This window comes from Macaca fascicularis, chromosome 7 (genome assembly GCF_037993035.2).
Source record: "Macaca fascicularis isolate 582-1 chromosome 7, T2T-MFA8v1.1".
Lineage (NCBI taxonomy): Eukaryota > Metazoa > Chordata > Mammalia > Primates > Cercopithecidae > Macaca > Macaca fascicularis.
In genome coordinates, this window is record NC_088381.1 from 57848745 (window position 1) to 57866086 (window position 17342).

At 44.8% G+C, this 17342-nt stretch overlaps 1 protein-coding gene across 4 annotated transcripts in view; it reads left to right on the forward strand.

Moving 5' to 3' along the window:
- Window positions 1-12132: 12132 nt before the first annotated feature.
- The window catches only part of ARNT2 (aryl hydrocarbon receptor nuclear translocator 2), a 203601-nt gene continuing 198391 nt past the window's right edge, over window positions 12133-17342 (forward strand). For all 4 annotated transcript variants that reach the window (XR_010588193.2, XM_065548283.2, XM_005560250.5 and 1 more), the window contains exon 1: window positions 12133-12369. Coding sequence is in view for 3 of the 4 variants with exons in the window: in XM_065548283.2 (XP_065404355.1) it covers window positions 12339-12369 (31 nt within the window). In the remaining variant the exon portion in view is untranslated. The remainder of the gene's footprint in view (window positions 12370-17342) is intronic.

Here is a 17342-nt window from a genome sequence, read left to right on the forward strand (position 1 = left end):
AAGGTTTGTAGCTTAGATAATTATATCAATAATAATTTCTTGATTTGATAAATATAATACAGCTATATAAGAGAGAGCCCTTTTTCTCAGGAAATACACAGAAGTATTTAGCAGAAAGGACTCTAATGTCTCCAGTTAGTCTCAAATGGTTCAGAAACAATAATATTGGTGTAGATAGATAGACAGATAGATAGATAGATAGATAGATAGATAGATAGATAGATAGATAGAAGAGAGAGGGAGAGAGAAGAAATGATAAAGCAAATGTGGCAAAATGTTAACAGTCGGGGTGAAAGGCTTATGATAGTTGTTTCTACTATTTTTGTAACTCTATTGAAAGCCTGAAATTATTTCGAAATAAAAAATATGAATAATTGGGAAAACAAACCACTTCAAAGAAAATAAAAAGTACATGAAGAGTATTAAACTCATTTTGAACCAATGATGGCATTCTAAATTCCCTTCTGAGCACTTTTGTTATTGGCATGCACACTCATAGAATTATAGTCTTAGTGTTGGCTTCTTTCTGCTTTCTTTTAAACTCAACATAATTTCATGTAAACAATCTCTGCATTGACAGAGTGCAAAGACCTGCTACTTTCTAGGGACGTTTCAGGATCCCACCACTTGGCTGGGCCTTGGTAGCTTAGCTGCCTTCCTATTGTTATGAATTATTATTTTTGTTATTTATCAATTCCTAGCATGCTTATTTTATTCTACAAAAAATAGTGTCAGTGCTAGTATTGTTATTAATTGTAAAAAGCCTACTCACCTCACCTACCCCAATCCCTTGTTCTCGCATCCTGTAGCATCATAAGGTGCAATCACCTACCAGTGAAAGCATAATGAGGAGTTCTCAGAGTGGTTAGCCTGCTGGCTTCTGCATTGTTAGTCTATGCAGAGACCCGATTTTGAATCTTGACCATGTTTTCGATTAGCTGTATGATCTTAGGCAAGTTATGGAGTCTCTCTAAGCCTCTGTTTCTGTTTATTTCATTTACTTAAGTCTTTCTCAAAAGTTCGAATGTATATCTTGCTCTGTATGTGAATATTGAATAGCTGCTTACTCTATTTTTTGTTTCCCCTATTTACAGAGAACCTCCTCAATCTCATTCCAATTTACTTCACTAAGTTAGCAAGAGAAGTTACATTTCAAGTTTCTGTGTTAAAATGGGATAACATTATCAGTGGAGAGAGCTCTAGTTTGCATAAATTAATACTTTAAGATTGACTGAGCAAGAATTTTGGAGTCAGATTTGTCTGTGTTTACATATTTAGCTATGTCACTTATCAGCTGTGTGACCTTAGGCAAATTCCTCTTTACCTCTGTAAATATCAGTCACCAGATCTATAGAATGAAAATTATATTAACTACATTAAAGAGTTAATTTAAAGGGTTAAATGAAATCTATATAAAACATTTTTGCAATATTTTAGACACTTTGTAGATACAGACATAGTTTGTGTGTGTGTACATATACATATGCACATATATATCGATGTTGACCTAAACACTCACATAAAAATAAATATGATATACTTATTTACAGATTAAAATTGGAAATCAGTGAGTCAAAGATGCTCTCTAGAAAGGTCAGAGGCTGCTCAGCATCACCCTGGGGCATGACTACTCCCCTTGGTCTGGAACCTTGGTTTTACTTTTTAGCTCAAGCAGAGATCATCAGGTCCTGAGGGACAGAGTGAACTGATCAAATATCAGTTTATTTTTAATAGGGAGCAGAAATGGCAAGTACACTAGAGTGAACCTGTGGGCTGATCCCCTCATTACCTTTTATAGGAAAGTCTCCTTAGGAAGCCAGATTATCCTCTGAAGGTTGCTGGGGCATGGTGGGGTGTGTGTATGTATACATGTGAAGTATAGGCCAGAAGTGAAGTGACGGGGGATTAGAAAGATGGCCTTGTAGCTAATATCACTGAGTCATACATAAAAGGCTAATGTTCCCCCATCAAGGAGAAGAACTGGTGGCATGATTAGGGAACAACTTGAGTCCTGGACACATCTTGTTTCTTGACAAGGTTCCTCATAGACTATTCCTTGCTATTGACAAAGAAGTTCTTGTGTATCATTGCCTATAATTTTGTTTTTCTCCAAAATGTTACTTGTAACAAGTCTTTATTCTTTTTTCCCCCCCGAATACACATTCATCTTTAGCAGGTCTTGTTAGATTTTGTAGCTCTTTTTTTTTTTTTTTTTTTGCATTTGACCCAAAAAAAGATATTCTTTTAAGTCAACATCTGCCCTAAACAGTTGTATCTAATTTGTGCTTATTTCTAGTATCTTGCCTCCAATTTCCTGTTGCTATGGTCAGAATTTCAGAAACAGCTTCAGAAATCATCGTACCAACTCAGCAAACAAATTCCTCCTCTTTTTGAGCCCTGTGAGTAGGATGACTGGGGAAACACCTAGTTAGGAATATACTTTGGTCCAGAAAAAAAGAAAAAAGTGAAGGTTTCAAAGACACGTTATATGAACAGCCTCTGAGACATGTCACAATCGGCAAGGGTTTTAAGGCCCTGCAGTTGCCTCTCCATTTAGCCAAATTCTTATGCATTATGTAAACAACTTAGGCACCAGGAACAAAAGCAGAATGCTTTTCACAATGAATATTGGGAATGTCAGGGATTTTCCTATTCAAGTATCATGTAACATGAATATGATTTGATATACAAATATTCTGTTTATGTTACAATTTTAGAGACTCAACTGATGAAATAGAGAACAGGTGAGGATTTGTGTTTTCCTCTAAGCATTTTCTTTTCCTCAATGCTGTAGTGTGTTGGAGTTTAACAACAGTAGTGTAGGAATGAGACGACCCCAGCCCTGTCTTTGCCATCATCCCACATTCTTACCAGTGATTTCCCCTTGTAGCCAGGGGTTTGACTTTTAATAATGTATAAAATTGAGAAGCCCAGACCTAGAGAAATGTACCATTATCCATCTCTCATCATTGTCTTGTTGAGACCACGTGGGCAGGAGGAGAAACCCCCATCTTGGCAGATCAGGAAGGAATGGGTGTCTCATTTTCAGTCATCTAGGAGAATTGGTAATCTTAAGCCAGGAATTGAGGCGGGCTCTGGATTGGCTAAGGAAGGAACTTCTCCTTCGTTAAGGAGGCTGGAAGGAATTGGAGCTCTGGATTTAAGGTGTAGTGAGGGCTAAAGTATGTGGGTGGTGATGGTTGCACCCAGAGGCAGGCCAGCCAGATGGTACCAACCAACTCTTTGGTTTGGTTTGGCTTGGTTTTCAGTTAATAGCAAGTTAGCTTTCAGTGCAAGCAGCAGATGAATTAACAACACAGGGAAATGGTGAGTTTCTGGAGCAGTCAGCAGTTACTGCAGCCATAGCTAGAACTACTTCTGGGTTCTGACCCCACGTGCAGGTGATAAGGAGGAGCAGGAATGGCCCTTTGTAAGGGAGGAGAGCAGAGGCCTGCCCTGAGGCTAACTCTGGATGGCAGCCATGGTGTTGGCAGAGGTGCCAAGAGAACAGAAATCAAACAGGGTCACCGGACGAGATGGGTGCTGATCAGGAGGGAAGTCTGGAGTAGAGGTGGCAGGGAAGTGGATGATGGTGTGACAAGAGGCAACCAAGGCAGGTTTGTGCGAGATTCAGCTTCCTTGAGGACCTCCCCCAACCTGCCCAGAGAGGCCTGGGGGTGAGAAACATTGTGAAAACTGGAGTTCTCCCTAGCAGGGGTGGTGGGTATTTGTGTTATACTTTAAGACACAAGAATGGAGTAGTTGTGACTGCTTCTCCTTCTGCCCAACCCACAACTTCCCTCCAACCCACAACTCCTCCACTTCACTCAAGGTGCAAAAGCAGTACCTCCCTCTTCCACCCCTACCCTTAATTTCTTAACAGTATAATACACAGGGAGAATGAGAAAGTTTCTTAGGTTTACCTCTAAATTGTGTACTAGATGGTTTTTAAAGTTCACCTCTAAAAATCTATGACTCTGTGTTTGAAATAGCCATACGTTCAAAGCACCGAAATCTAATTCCTCAACGAGTTAGACTGAATATTCTCAAAATAAATTTTCTTAAACAAAAACATGCTTCATTTCCCTCTAAGAGTGTGACCTACAGGAAGGAAAGTCATTGTCACCTGTCCTTTGTTTGTGGTAATTTGCATGCTAATGATTGCGCAGTCCCAGACCAGTCGGTTGGATAATGAACTTGGTCAAGCCCTGTTGTATCAGAGTAACCAGTGTGGACGCCAACAGAATGCTGAGTATCACTTGGAAAGAGAGATTAATCATTAACCAACCCCATTAATTCACTTGGCATTTTAAAGCAAAGATTACTTCACTGTATATAACATAAGAAAAGATCGGATGCACACGTTCAGCATTACTTGCTAAAACGTCCAGATAATCGTATTATGCTCAAAAAGTATGTTCTCAATTGTGCAGGTGGCTTCCAAAACGGATTAATACAACAGGAAGGTAGCAAAATCTGAATACTTTCATATATGTGGCACTTCTTCACTTATAAGACCAAGTAAAAAGTGCCAGGACTAGTGAAATAATGGTGTTAACATGATTTGAAAGTCAGAAGGTGCTGGGTGTAGAGGAGAATTTGTTATAACTACAACTGGTAAATGGAGTTACTGAAATCTTTCCCATGGACTGGGAAAACATGAAGACTTATAATGAATAGGGCACTAACTGATGAGTAGAATATCTTATTTTCCCTATTTCCCTCTTGTTCTCCAAGAGTAATTGATGTAGCTTTTAATACGAGTCAGAATCAAAGTAGGAAATTAAAAATAAAAATCCAGAGAAGAAGCGTTAAAGATTGAGAGATGCTGGGGTTCCCTAACACTGGGAACATGTTAGCTTTTGCAGGGGAACACAACATTTAGCTCTATGTATGCTGCCATGGAAGAGATAAAGGGATGGAAACATGCTGCTTATGTGATCACTGATGTCTGATAAGAGACTCAAGCACTCACTCCATGAATATTAGAATACTTCATATGGCTCAGGCTATGAAATGAGTACCAGAGAAAGAAAAAAAAAAAAGATGAAGGTAGTAGCTCACAGCCTAATGTATCAAATAAGATGTTATTTTAAAAACCAATCCTTGTGCAGTGAGGTTTGTGCTAGAATAAGGGGAAAGGAGGAATTTGGAAGTCCATCCCGCAAGAAGCCATGAGCACACCGCCCGGAAGAGACAAGGCAATCCACATGTGGTTCCTGATGAATGAGAGGTTCACTGGGGAGAGGGGCGTTTTGGGCAAAGGGAATAGCACAGTGTATGTAGGAAATGACTGTGTGGCTGGATCTTACCGGAGCATAATTGGTGGTGAATGGGGAGCAACTATGGAGGTAAAAATGGACAGGAAGGTAGAATCAGAGACATAAGGGTTCATTCCAGAGCATCTGCCCTTGGACTGATTTATGAATGTTTCTTTTTGTGCTTGCTAAATTTGTTTCTGCATTTATCTTCGTTCATTTTTCCCTTGCTATAATTTTTTCCCCCACTTTGTGGCAGACATCTGTGGAAATGTCCTCCCAGCCTGTCTATAGCCCCATCCTCTCAAGCTCTGCTTCTTGGTAGCTCCAGCCTCCAGGTCCCATCAGGGTACGCTTCCTTCCCACACACTGTTGTCTCCTCTCCCCATCTGGGGCAGCATGGTCCCCAGGGCAAGGTTGGCTAGGAGCAGGCATGTGACTCGAATCAGGGCTTCCCCCAACCTTTTCCTAAGGTGCCATTCCTACCAGAGAGGGTGCCCCTTTCTGATCATGGGAGCCAAAGACGGTTTCCATCCTACCTGTCAGGAGTAATGTATCTTCCCATGTGGAGGAAGGTGTGTGCAGCGGGAAAGAATGACACATGAAGGGAAGGAGAGGGGAAAATACGCACAGGCAGTCCTTGTGAAGTCCAGATGCCTGGTCCCAGTTTTCCTGAAGTCTAACTGTATCCCTACCTGTCTGAGTTTTGGTTGTTAACCTTTCCTTTGGGTTACCTGGGCATCCTTAGCACCTTACCAATAATATGGCTACATAAGCTAATTTGAGTTGGGGTGTTTTCAGGTACAAAATATTCATTGACCCTGAGATTTCTGAGCTAAATGCTAATTTCACTTATTTCCATTCATTTCTGTTTAATAATCAAGTACTTGCAGCTGTGAATTTTTCTCTGCAGATAGCTTTTGATACAGACAGTCATCATTATACTGTTTTCCAAATTGTCAGTTGCTTTTTCGTTTTAATTCAATTTGTCCCATTTCATTTTGGGGATGGGAGGCTGAACTTACCTCACCTCTCTGATAATAATATCAACAAATATCCTATAAGAACCACATGCCAGATAATGTTCTAAGTGTTTTACAAATACTAACTCATTGAATTCTAACAAGAACCCTATAAGATCAGTACTATTAATATCGCTAGATCATGGATGAGTAAATGGAGGCACAGGGCGTCTAACTCACACTGAGTAGGTAAGTAGAGTTGTTGAGATTTGAACAGGGGACTGTCTGGCTTCCAAGTCCATGCTCTGAGAGCAGCTCAGAGTCTAAACTGCAGTGTTGTCATGTCTCTGTGTGATAGAAGAGGCCAGCCCAGATGCTGCTAGCCCCTGAGACAGCCAGAGAACACAAAGAAAAGGCATCAGCACAAGCACATGCTGTTCTTCAACACACAAAGAAGTTCAGGCCTCAGGACACAGGGTTCTGTTTGCAAGAGAACAACTCCCAAGAGACAAGACACAGCCAGGGAGCAAGATTATGCCTGTAGCATTGTGGTCCCATTATTGTCTCCAAACCCACCCAGTCATTGCCCCATGTCTTCCTCCTGGTGCTGGGTGCTTTGGGCCCATGCCCAGGGGAGGAGCGGGGAGAGGGTAAGTGGAGCAGAGTCCTCCTACAGGCCAAGAGTAAATCAACCTCATATCAACATATTTTACATTTGTCCTGCGTTGTTGTTGATCTCATCTACCAATAACTAGAAAATCTTGATTAAAGTCTCTACTGATAAGGTGATTTTTGTCAGCTTCTCCTTAAATTCCTGGTAGTTTTTGTTGTGTACATTTTAGCACTATGTTACTTGGTCTTGATTCCTAAGAGTTCATGGATGGTACATTCTCACCATGGATATGTTTCCATCTGTTATATTTTTCACTTTAGGTTGTCTCGTTTTATCCCCGTAGCAGGGTTAGAAATTAACTCATACCATACTCATTTGAACCAAATGAATTTTAACCTTGACAGCTCATGGTGTTTCTTTGTTTTATACTATCTCTTAGAAAGCTCAGCATCACCCAGGTGAATGCAGTCATTCTTAGGTCCTTTCCCTTTCACTCCCAGCTCCCCTTCAAGCTGGTGTCTAGGTGGTCATAGAGGGAGTGGTGGGAGAGAAGGGAGCCTTAGAGCCTTGCCCACCTCCATTCTGAGGGGCTGGGATGGTCATTTGGCTGGTGAACATTAAGATATCTTTAGGAGGCCTCACACTGAGAGCTGATATCTGTGGCCTTGGTTTGGGGTCTTGTTCATTCAATCCTGCCTACTATAGCCTTTTAGTCCTCAGCCAGTTATCCATTAATTTAGACCCTCAATACCTTCATGTCTCCTCACCTGTGGCACACCTAGCATACCTCAAAGAGCCACAAGGAGCCAGGAGTGCCATATCAGGCCCAGCTTTGCAGCTACATCCCTCAATCCCTGCAGAACTACCCTGTGTTTTATCTTCTCCAAGACTCCCACATGGGTGGTGGCCAGAAACCCCTCCGCTTTTGGCTATTCCATCAGCTGGCTTCATATACCTTCCACGGAAATTAGAGCACCTGGGACTGACTGCCTGTTTCCCCTCCCATCCTCCTTCCTTCCTTCTCCCCACTCTCCATGAAGGTAAAGCACAACAAGCTTCCCCTTCCTATCTCTGTGGGATGGGGATTTGCCGTATTTTTCTTCTTTCCTCTGCAATACTACCACAATACATTTTAAAGTCTTTAAAGTGTATACAGCCCACACATTACTTCATTCAATGTCATCTTCACCAAAATTCAGCACAGTAGGTAACATCATCCCCATTTTCCAGGTGAGGAAAGTGAGACTTAGAGAAGTTTCATGAAGTGACAGAGCAAAAACCTATACCACGCTTTCTGCTTCAAAGGCTGGTGCTTATGCCTTTTTGTATAAAACTAAGATCTCATCCACATTTGATCTGTTATAAGTCCATGATTCTTGGTGTAAAGGAGAGGCCTGATAGGAAAGAAGGCAGGGGTGGGGGCTGGGGGTAGTGCCTGGACAGACAGTCTGTGGGCAGTTGTCACCGGTGTAGAAATAAAGATAAGAAGGTAGCAGTGGGGATAACAGAGACTCACAAGCCTTTGTCTCCAGCAAAGAGAGAGAGAAGTTAGAATGTTGGAGGAAGGAAGGGTTGAGAGGACACATATAAATGGAGAGAAAGCCTGTGGTTATATCCATGGCAGCCCTACCATGCCTCTCCTTCTGCAGAAGACTGTGCTTTCATTCCTGGTCTCTTGGTATCTTAAAGTGAAGTTAAAATAAGATAAAATTAGCCTGGCATGGTGGCTCACGCCTGTAATCCCAGCATTTTGGGAGGCTGAGGTGGGCAGACCACAAGGTCAGGAGATCAACACCATCCTGGCCAACATGGTGAAACCCCATCTCTACTAAAAATACAAAAATTAGCTGGGCATGGCGGGTGGCGGGGGCGGGGGTGGGCGGGCACCTGTAATCCCAGCTACTTGGGAGGCTGAGGCACGAGAATAGGTTGAACCAGGGAGTCGGAGGTGTAGTGAGCTGAGATCGCGCCACTGCACTCCAGCCTGGTGACAGAGCGAGACTCCATCTAAAAAACAACAACAACAACAAAAAGACCGGGCGTGGTGGCTCATGCCTGTAATCCCAGCACTTTGGGAGGCCAAGGCGGGCGGATCACCTGAGGTCAGGAGTTTGAGACCTGCCTGACCAACATGGAGAAACACCGTCTCTACTAAAAATACAAAATTAGCTGGATATGGTGGTGCATGTCTATAATCCCAGCTACTTGGGAGGCTGAGGCAGAAGAATTGCTTGAACCTGGGAGGCAGAGGTTGCGGTGAGCCGAGATTGCGCCATTGCACTCCAGCCTGGGCAACAAGAGCAAAATTCCGTCTCAAAAAAAAAAAAAGATAAAATTGACTTGAATTATTTATATATTATACAACGGAAATCCTTTGTCTCTAGTGTTAGGACTTAAAGGGATATGAAGCAGAACTCAGGTGGCTGCTTTCTCCCACCAACTTAAAAAAAAGAGAATCATGAAAGAAAGGCTGTGGACCCTGGTACGCATTAGCACAGCAGCTGGTCAACTCTGGTCATTTCTGGGAGCGCTGTGCCCAGAATCGTGCGCTACGGGCTCGGTGGATCTGCATTAATCTTTTCAAAAATGCAAATCTCAGCTTCAAATTCAACAGCCTCTTTTGGAATTTCAAAGAGTTCTAGGTTGTTTAAAGGTTGAGTGGAATTCCTGAGGCTGCGTTAACTGGTCACAGTCTACTGACTCTCATAATTAGCACAAGACCACTGTATTGTGTAAATGCCACTCAGTATGCAACAATGACTAACCACTCCATTTCAGATTGTTTACTTAAGTGGGGGGGCTTTCATCCACAATCAATGTTTCTGAGCATTTAACCTATTTGATACTGAGAGATGAGAGAGAAGGTTAGTCGCCCATTTCTCTATTTCTTCCCCTACACCCTAACCACTCCCCAACCCAAGCCACCAAATCCCAGTATTGCGTGTAGCCCAGTTCTAAGTCTTGTCTGGCTATTAAGCTGCATGACCTTGGCTACCCTGAGCCTCAGTTTCCTTATCTGCAAACTCCGGGGGTAGAATTGGATGATGTCAAAGGTCCTTTCTACCTCTGAAACACAGTGACTGGGGAGAAGATGAAATGTCTCCTTTGTGAAGATCTAAATGTATTTATCATGTACCAAAACCACAGCATGGCCGACTCCAGACTATGAGAAGTGTCTAGCAGTTGTCCGCATGTCGCCTGTCTTTTATTGCAATGAACCAGTGCAAGATCCAGTTTTAAAGATATCAGCCGAGTGACATTTAGAAAAATGGGCAGAACACAACAGCAGAGTAAGAAAGTAAACCTTGTCAACAAATCTGTATGGTTAAATGTGTGTGTGCGTAAGAGTCATGTTCACTCATATTTTATTTTTTAGGGATGATATTAGAACTGTATTTGGAGACAAAATGAGTCATGGGTCCTGGCTGAAATGCTAAACTGATACGTAAACACCAAGGAGAGGAACTTGCTTGTTTCTAAGGGGTGTGGAAAGTTGGAGAATAAAAGAGCCTCATGGGATAGGGGGCAGTGATGCCAAGTGCTGTTTATGTAGATGGGCCACCAGAGATTGAACCGCCTGTGGGGAGAAGGATCTAGAAGGGACTCTGGGTAGCAGAAATATCCAAGATGGAGTTTTACCTTTTTTGATGTGGGGTGAGTGAGGAGAGCCTCCTCTTGTACTTTCCTTAAGAAATCTTCAGTCCAGTACATGTTATACATTAATTAAATTGGTATTTGAGTGTGTTGCTTTTTGGGGTATGTAAAAGACAGGCTGAATTCTCATTTGGCTTGATGTTGGAATCAGGTACAGTCAACTTTGGTATGGGAAATAGGAGCGGGCCATAGCTGATATCCTGGTTTCTCTGTCTCCGCCTGGCCTATCTTGCGGCTGGGTGCACACCTGCTTTATTTTTTACTTGAAATGTCTTCTTTTTCCACCTGTCCTACTCATGTCTTCAAAGCCTAATTTTCATTTTCTCTGATCACTCCTCCTCTCTGCCCTCATTCATTCATTAGTGACTACAGGCTGGAGATGCCAATTTCAGGGCTTCTGCCCTAAGCTCCCAAAGGATCTGTGTGCTTCTTGAGTGCAGATACTTTGTTTCACTCCTCCCCAATCTACCCCCCAAACTAGAAGCCCTTGGAGAACAGAGCTCCTGTGTCTTTCTTTCCGTGGTAGGCCCAACACCTGGCTTTGTGCCTGGCACACAGCAGACATTCAACATTTGTAGAACTGATATACTATTAGATTAGTAGTGACAAACACTCCCCAAAGAGAATGCTTATTTGAACACACATCCCAAACACTGCTTCTCTACCCTCCAGAAAATGCTTCTTTGGAAGGATTTAGGGCAGTTTGATGTTTCTGCAAACATATCTGCGTTTAGGGGCCATCTTGCCCTTCTCAGCGTTCACCTGGGATATCTTTATCCTTCCATTTAACCTTTACAGGGGACCACGATGGTGACGTGTCCTTCCTAGGGGCCATTACCTCTCACAGGGATCCTAGTGTCTGGTAGAAAACAACCCCTCCAAGTTCTCTGCATCCGAACTTCACCAGAATACGCGGATAAACCTATTTAAAAAATCTTTTTAAATTCTCAACTTGGCGGTGGAAATAAGGCTCTTGCAACGTCCTCAAGTAATAACCAATGGCAGCTATCATGGCAAGAAGGAGATAGAGCTGAGCGCCTTACTCAAAGCCAAGACATTCACAATTTTTTGGGCCCGGCTCCCTGTGCCTGGGCATGTGCACTGTGCACTCCGAAGCTGTGTACGGCGGTGGCCTTGGAGGTGCCCGTGGCCTTAGGAATTCCCGGGGTCGGGCACCCTCCGCTTCGCACCGCGCCGTGTCCCCGGCCTGGCAGTCGAGCGGCGCGGCTCTGGCATGCTAAGTGGGCAGCACTGGGGCGCCTTTGTTTCTCGCGGCCGTCTCCCAGGACCAGCTTCCCTCTGAATCTAAATGGGCTTCTCCCCCACCCGCTCCGCCCTGGCCCCCTGGCCTGGGCACGGCGCCCCTCGGTGATACGCGCCCGGACACCTGGGGAGTGGGCGTGCGGGGGCAGCCCGGGCTAGGCGAGCGCGGGAGGAGCGCCTGCGATCCCAGCCCGGCCAGGCCCGAGCACCTGCGCGAGCCGGAGGGAGCGCCCGGCCCTCTGTCCCCTCCAGTCGCCGGCGCCCAACTTGGGGGTCCCGCCGCCAGCAGCCCCAAGTCTCGCGGTGCTACCGCTCTGACCCGGGAGCCGCGGGCCGGGCGCCCCCCGCCGCGCGACAAAGGCTGAACCGGGAGGAGGAGGCCGAGGAGGGGGAGGAGGAGGAGAGAAAGGCGGGGACGGTGAGCGGCCGCGGCGGCGGCGAGAGCGGAGGGAGCGCCGCCCGCCCGCGCCGTCCTTTGTGTGGCGGCGGCAGCGCCTGGGCCTGACCGGGTCCCCGGGGCTAAGTGCCCGGCTCCGCGCCGCCCCTCCCGCGCCCCTGCCAGGCGCGCGCCTATCCTCTCCGAGCAAGATGGCAACCCCGGCAGCGGTCAACCCTCCGGGTGAGTAGCGGCCTGGGCCCCGCCGCCCGCCGCAGCCCGCAGGCCTTGCCCGGGGCCGGAGCGGGCCGGAGCGGATCAGGCGCGCCGGGCGCCCCCGGGGGCGCGGAGCAGCAGCTCGGCGCGGTGGGTGGTGGAGCGGCTGTCACTGCGCGGCAGCTGCAGCATCAGCACCAGAGCGGCATCTGCATCCCGATCGCTGCCCATCCGGTCCCGGGCAGGCGCCGGTCCGGACCCGCGGGCGGCCGGACGCTGGCCTTGCGTCCTCCGGAACCCGAAGGGCCGGCCCGGGAGCCCCCGAAGTTCTGAAAATAACCGCCTTTGCCTTCCCCATCCCACGCATTTTTCTCTTCCGGTCCTGGCTTTTGTGGCATCACGGCGTCAGCCAGTCCTGGCTGGTGGAGGGCTCAGCGCTGATGGAGGGAAAAGTTTGGAGCTGGGATTCAACAGGGTACAACTCTTGGGACTCTCCCTTGCCCGCCCCGTCCCCCAAGCGCTGGTCCTTTGCGCCCTTTGCGACTGGCTGCTGTGTGTCCTAACCCTCTGGGACCCAGAACACCCAGCCTGTGGTCACCAGCGTGAAGTAGCCCCTGTCCTGCCCAGGTGACATCCCCTGCTTTCTGGGCTGACCTGTCAGCAGGGTGCAGTCTGTGACAACTGAGCTCATTAGGAAAGATTTCAAAAATGGAAGAGTTCTTGATGGAGTGGTAACATTTACCTGTTTGGGTATTATAGTAGGGAAGTCCCGTTTTCGTTGGGAAAGTTCCCTACCTGATGAGTGTGGGAGAAGAGAAAGGTGAACATCTAAGCTGGTACAAACTTTTGGGTGTTGTGCAGAGGCTGCTGTGGGCACGGCAGGTTGCTAGGTCCCTGTGGAAGATGCAGGGAGAGTCACAGAGGGCGGCCCCCAGGAAATTCCCAAGAGAATGGAGGTCATGTGTTGGAGATAGGGAGGGTCGGAGGAGGAACATTGATGCTTAGCAAAGAAAAGTGTCTGTCATCATAGAATTAGGCATGAAAGATCCCTTTCATCTAAGGAGGCCAGGGAAGCCTTCTGGACGTTTCGGTTGCACGTTGGAAACGGGAATGTTTGAATATACAGAGCCAGTAGCAGAGGGGCATTGCAGGCGTAAATGACAGTGGACTTGTTCTAAGCATGTGCAGAGGTCAGTGAGTGGTTGGTGCACTGGAGATCTAAGAGGCAGCAGTGGGATTTAACACTGAGTTGTTTGGATGTGACCAGGCTTTAAAGGACAGACTGAGGAGTATGGACTTTCTCTCTCCACATTAAGGGAGAGTCCTCTGCACACTTCCTAAGATCCAGAAAAATAAAATAGGAGAGAGAGAGAGAGAGAGAGAGAGAGAGAGACCACAATGGTATTGAACAAGGAAATCGCATGATCACTTTTTCTGGAAGATAAATTTGTCAGCCATGTCTAGGAAACATAGAAAGGAGGGAACAAGACTTGAGACGCAGCCCAGCATGACATGAGGCAGGTGCTGGGGAGGCCAGAATTGGTGGCCATGGCTGGACCAGAGAGGAAGGAATGCACCACTGGGCAGGTAGAGAAGTTCCATATTTGGAACTGAGTAGATTTGGAATAAGAGTAAAGGAGGAGGCCAAGGAGAGACAAAGGGGAGGTGTCCATGGAGACACCAAGGTCAAGAGCCTGTGTAATTCCAAGGAAGGCAGTTCCATCAGCAGAAATAGGGACTCTTGGAAGAACAGACAAGGAGGCCTCTGTCCAGAACACTGAGAAGGAACATGGCTGGTCTGAAACACATCTGTGCCAGTTTGCCTGCGACTGAAGCTGCAATTTCAACCCATTCAACTACTTCAAAATCAATAGAAAATTGATAGATGTAAATGTTATGAAATCAGAAAAAGCAAAAGAAGTTAAATGAAGATATTTTAGTCCAATATAGGTTTACATTGGGAACAGGAATAAAATCCCTGGTGATTTACATAATTTCTACGTAATCAAATTAATTATTCTAGAATAATTTACATAATTTCTATGACATCGTTATTTAAAACTGTTTCGTCCATTACATTGCTCCATGAGCTACATGGACTAAAGATGGAGTAGTTGCCCCTGGCCCAGTGGTGTGGAGCACAGGAAAGCCTGTGTTTGTGCCTTGGACTGTGGAGGCTTGAATGATACAAGCACAGGGTATTGTTTGTGTTGTTAGTCAACACCTGGCCAGCTTGACAGCTGCTTTTCTCTGTTGACAGCTATACCGGAGATCTTCAGCATGGTGATAATTTCTCAAGTGAAAATTCCTTGAGGTGATCGCCTTTCGTTTTACCATCATTTCTTTTACTGGTCCCCTGAGGATGATCCATGGGGATGTGTTATTCTTGCCCCATGTGAATCTCCATCTTCTTTGGGAGAAAGGGTTTAATTTCAAGGGAGATGGCTCAGGGTTTGAGCCAAAGAGAGAGAGTTCAGATTCTATGGACAATTTACAACAAAAAGAGCCGTGGTACCCGAGCTTGTCACCCAGAGCCTACCTCCCATGGGCTTGTGACACTTCTTTGAATTCCTTTTTCTGCCTCCCTCCTTTCCCCAGATATGGTTGCTTTGCAAAGAATAAGAGCTTGGTAAACAGAATCAAATGGACTAGGAAGCACTAGGATTTATTTCTGCTGCTAGTTTGTGTCCAGGGTACAAAGGCCACAGCCAGTCACCTCCCCACTCCACCAGTTGTTCCTTTTTTCCCAGCTGACCACTTCACAGCAGCAGAACCGTTTACAAAGACACTCTTCTGTGATGTGTAGTGGGGACTCTCTAGGGCCTTGTTGGTGACAGATGATGTTGGGGTCTTCACACTCATGTTACTCTGAATATAATCCAGGTGCAAATTTTGACTCTGCTCCTTCAAGGTCCCCATTAGGGTTTTGGGTTAGGATTCTACCAGCTACTCTGGGAGAGGAGAAGGAAGGATTGGGCTCCCAGATATTCTCCTTATCACTTCTGCTATGACAGTCCTGGCTATATTTCTCATATCCTATGGCCCCTGGTACCCACTTCTTCTGGGTCATTTCCAGTCCTTACATGGGTCACTGAAACTGCTGTACTGGCTGATTTTCTCTTTTCTTTCTGGCCAGGAATGACATATATCCTTTAGACTAGAGAGTGAAGTCATAGAATCTTCCATCTGTGTGTGTGTGTGTGTGTGTTTTGCTACCTTTTTGAATGACATTTAAGTGTTTCTGATTTATAGGAAATAGTGAAGTTTGAATTAGTTATATACATAAAAGGGTATTTGCAGCTGAAATGGCACAATTAAGAAGGAGATTGTTTCCCCAGTGTCATTGTTCCATCTTAATCTTTTGTAATTTAAGCATGAGGGAATCAGCTACAAATTCAGACCAATAATCATTAGGAATTAAGCATTATGTGGACATTCTCTGAGATGAGTATTTGAAGAGTAATTAATAAGGCTTGTATGTTTTAAAGGATTTCAAAATTATGTTTTAAGAGATTTGGAATTCCACTTTTTTCTGAAATCAATTATTGGATTTTCTCCCCCACTTCCAGGTTTCTGGTCTTTGACATTTCAATTTGGAATTGATTGTATAGTGCAGGAAGATTCTCTGGACAAACTGCCTTAGAAGGGGGGACATTTGAATCAGCTTGTTGAACTGATTGAGTGTCTTTGATATGCCAAGCTCTCTGCAGGGAATAGAGCAATGTGGAGATGAGGGAGAATATTTCTTGACCTCGGAGTTGTAAGTCTAATAGGGGAGGCATAGGTAGACTAACTTAATAACACCAGGTGGAATGAAATGAATGTTGACTAGGTGTGTTCATATCATCATGGGGAGCCAGAAGAAGTCTTATGGGAGGTAACTTCTGAATATGGGCCTTTTGAAGAGAGAGATTTTGACTTATAGAGAATTTAGGAACGGTCGTTTTGAGCTGATGGCTGGGGTGTAAGGCAGACAAGATTTGTGAAAATATGGGATACTGTCAAGTGGTTGCTTCCTCAGTGCTCTTGGGGACTCAGCAGGACACTCAAGAATGTGGGTAGGTTTTGAGCCTTTGAGACATGTGCGCTATGCTTGCCAGCTGTCCTGGCTTGAGTGAGGCTGGAACAGCCAAACCAACTGGACATACAGTTCAGCCCAATTTCTCTACATCCTGTCCTTCATTGAATCTATGAGCCTATCAATTGCAGGACACATCATTATTTTATGGACTTATAAGAAAAAAATGAGCTGATGACATTTTGGCTTCATCAAAAGAAAGAAAAAAAGGAAGAAGTGATATCTGAAAAAAGAGGTTTATTTATTCCTTCAGTGTATATTTATTTTAATTAATTAATGAATTTTTAAAAGTTAATATTTTTAAAGGCTATTTTTTAGAGCAGTTTTAGGTTCACAGCAAAATTGAAAGGAAGGCACAGAGATTCCTCATATATCCCCTGCCCCCACACATGCACAACCTCCCCCATGATCAGCATTCCCAAGCAGAGTAGTATATGTGTTACAATTGATGAACCTACAATGACACATCATTATCACCCAAAGTCCATAGTTCACATTAGGATTCACTCTTGATGGTAGACGCTCTATGGGTTGGACAAATGTATATGACTTATATCCACTGTTATAATATCATGCAGAGTATTTTCACTGCCCTAAAAATTATCCATGTTCCACCTATTCATTCCTCCCACTTCCGAATTCTTGGCAGCCACTGATCTTTTTACTGTCTCCATAGTTTTGCCTTTTCCAGAAAGTCATATAATTGGATTCATGCATTACATAGCCTTTTCAAACTGGCATTTTTCACTTAATAATATGCATTTACATTTTCTCCGTGTCTTTTAGTGACTTGATAGCTCATTCATTTTGGTGGCTGAAGAATATTCCATTGTCTGGATGTACCACAGTTTATTTATTAATTCACCTACTGAAGGACATCTTGGTTGCTTCTAAGTTTTGGCAATTATGACGAATGAAGCTG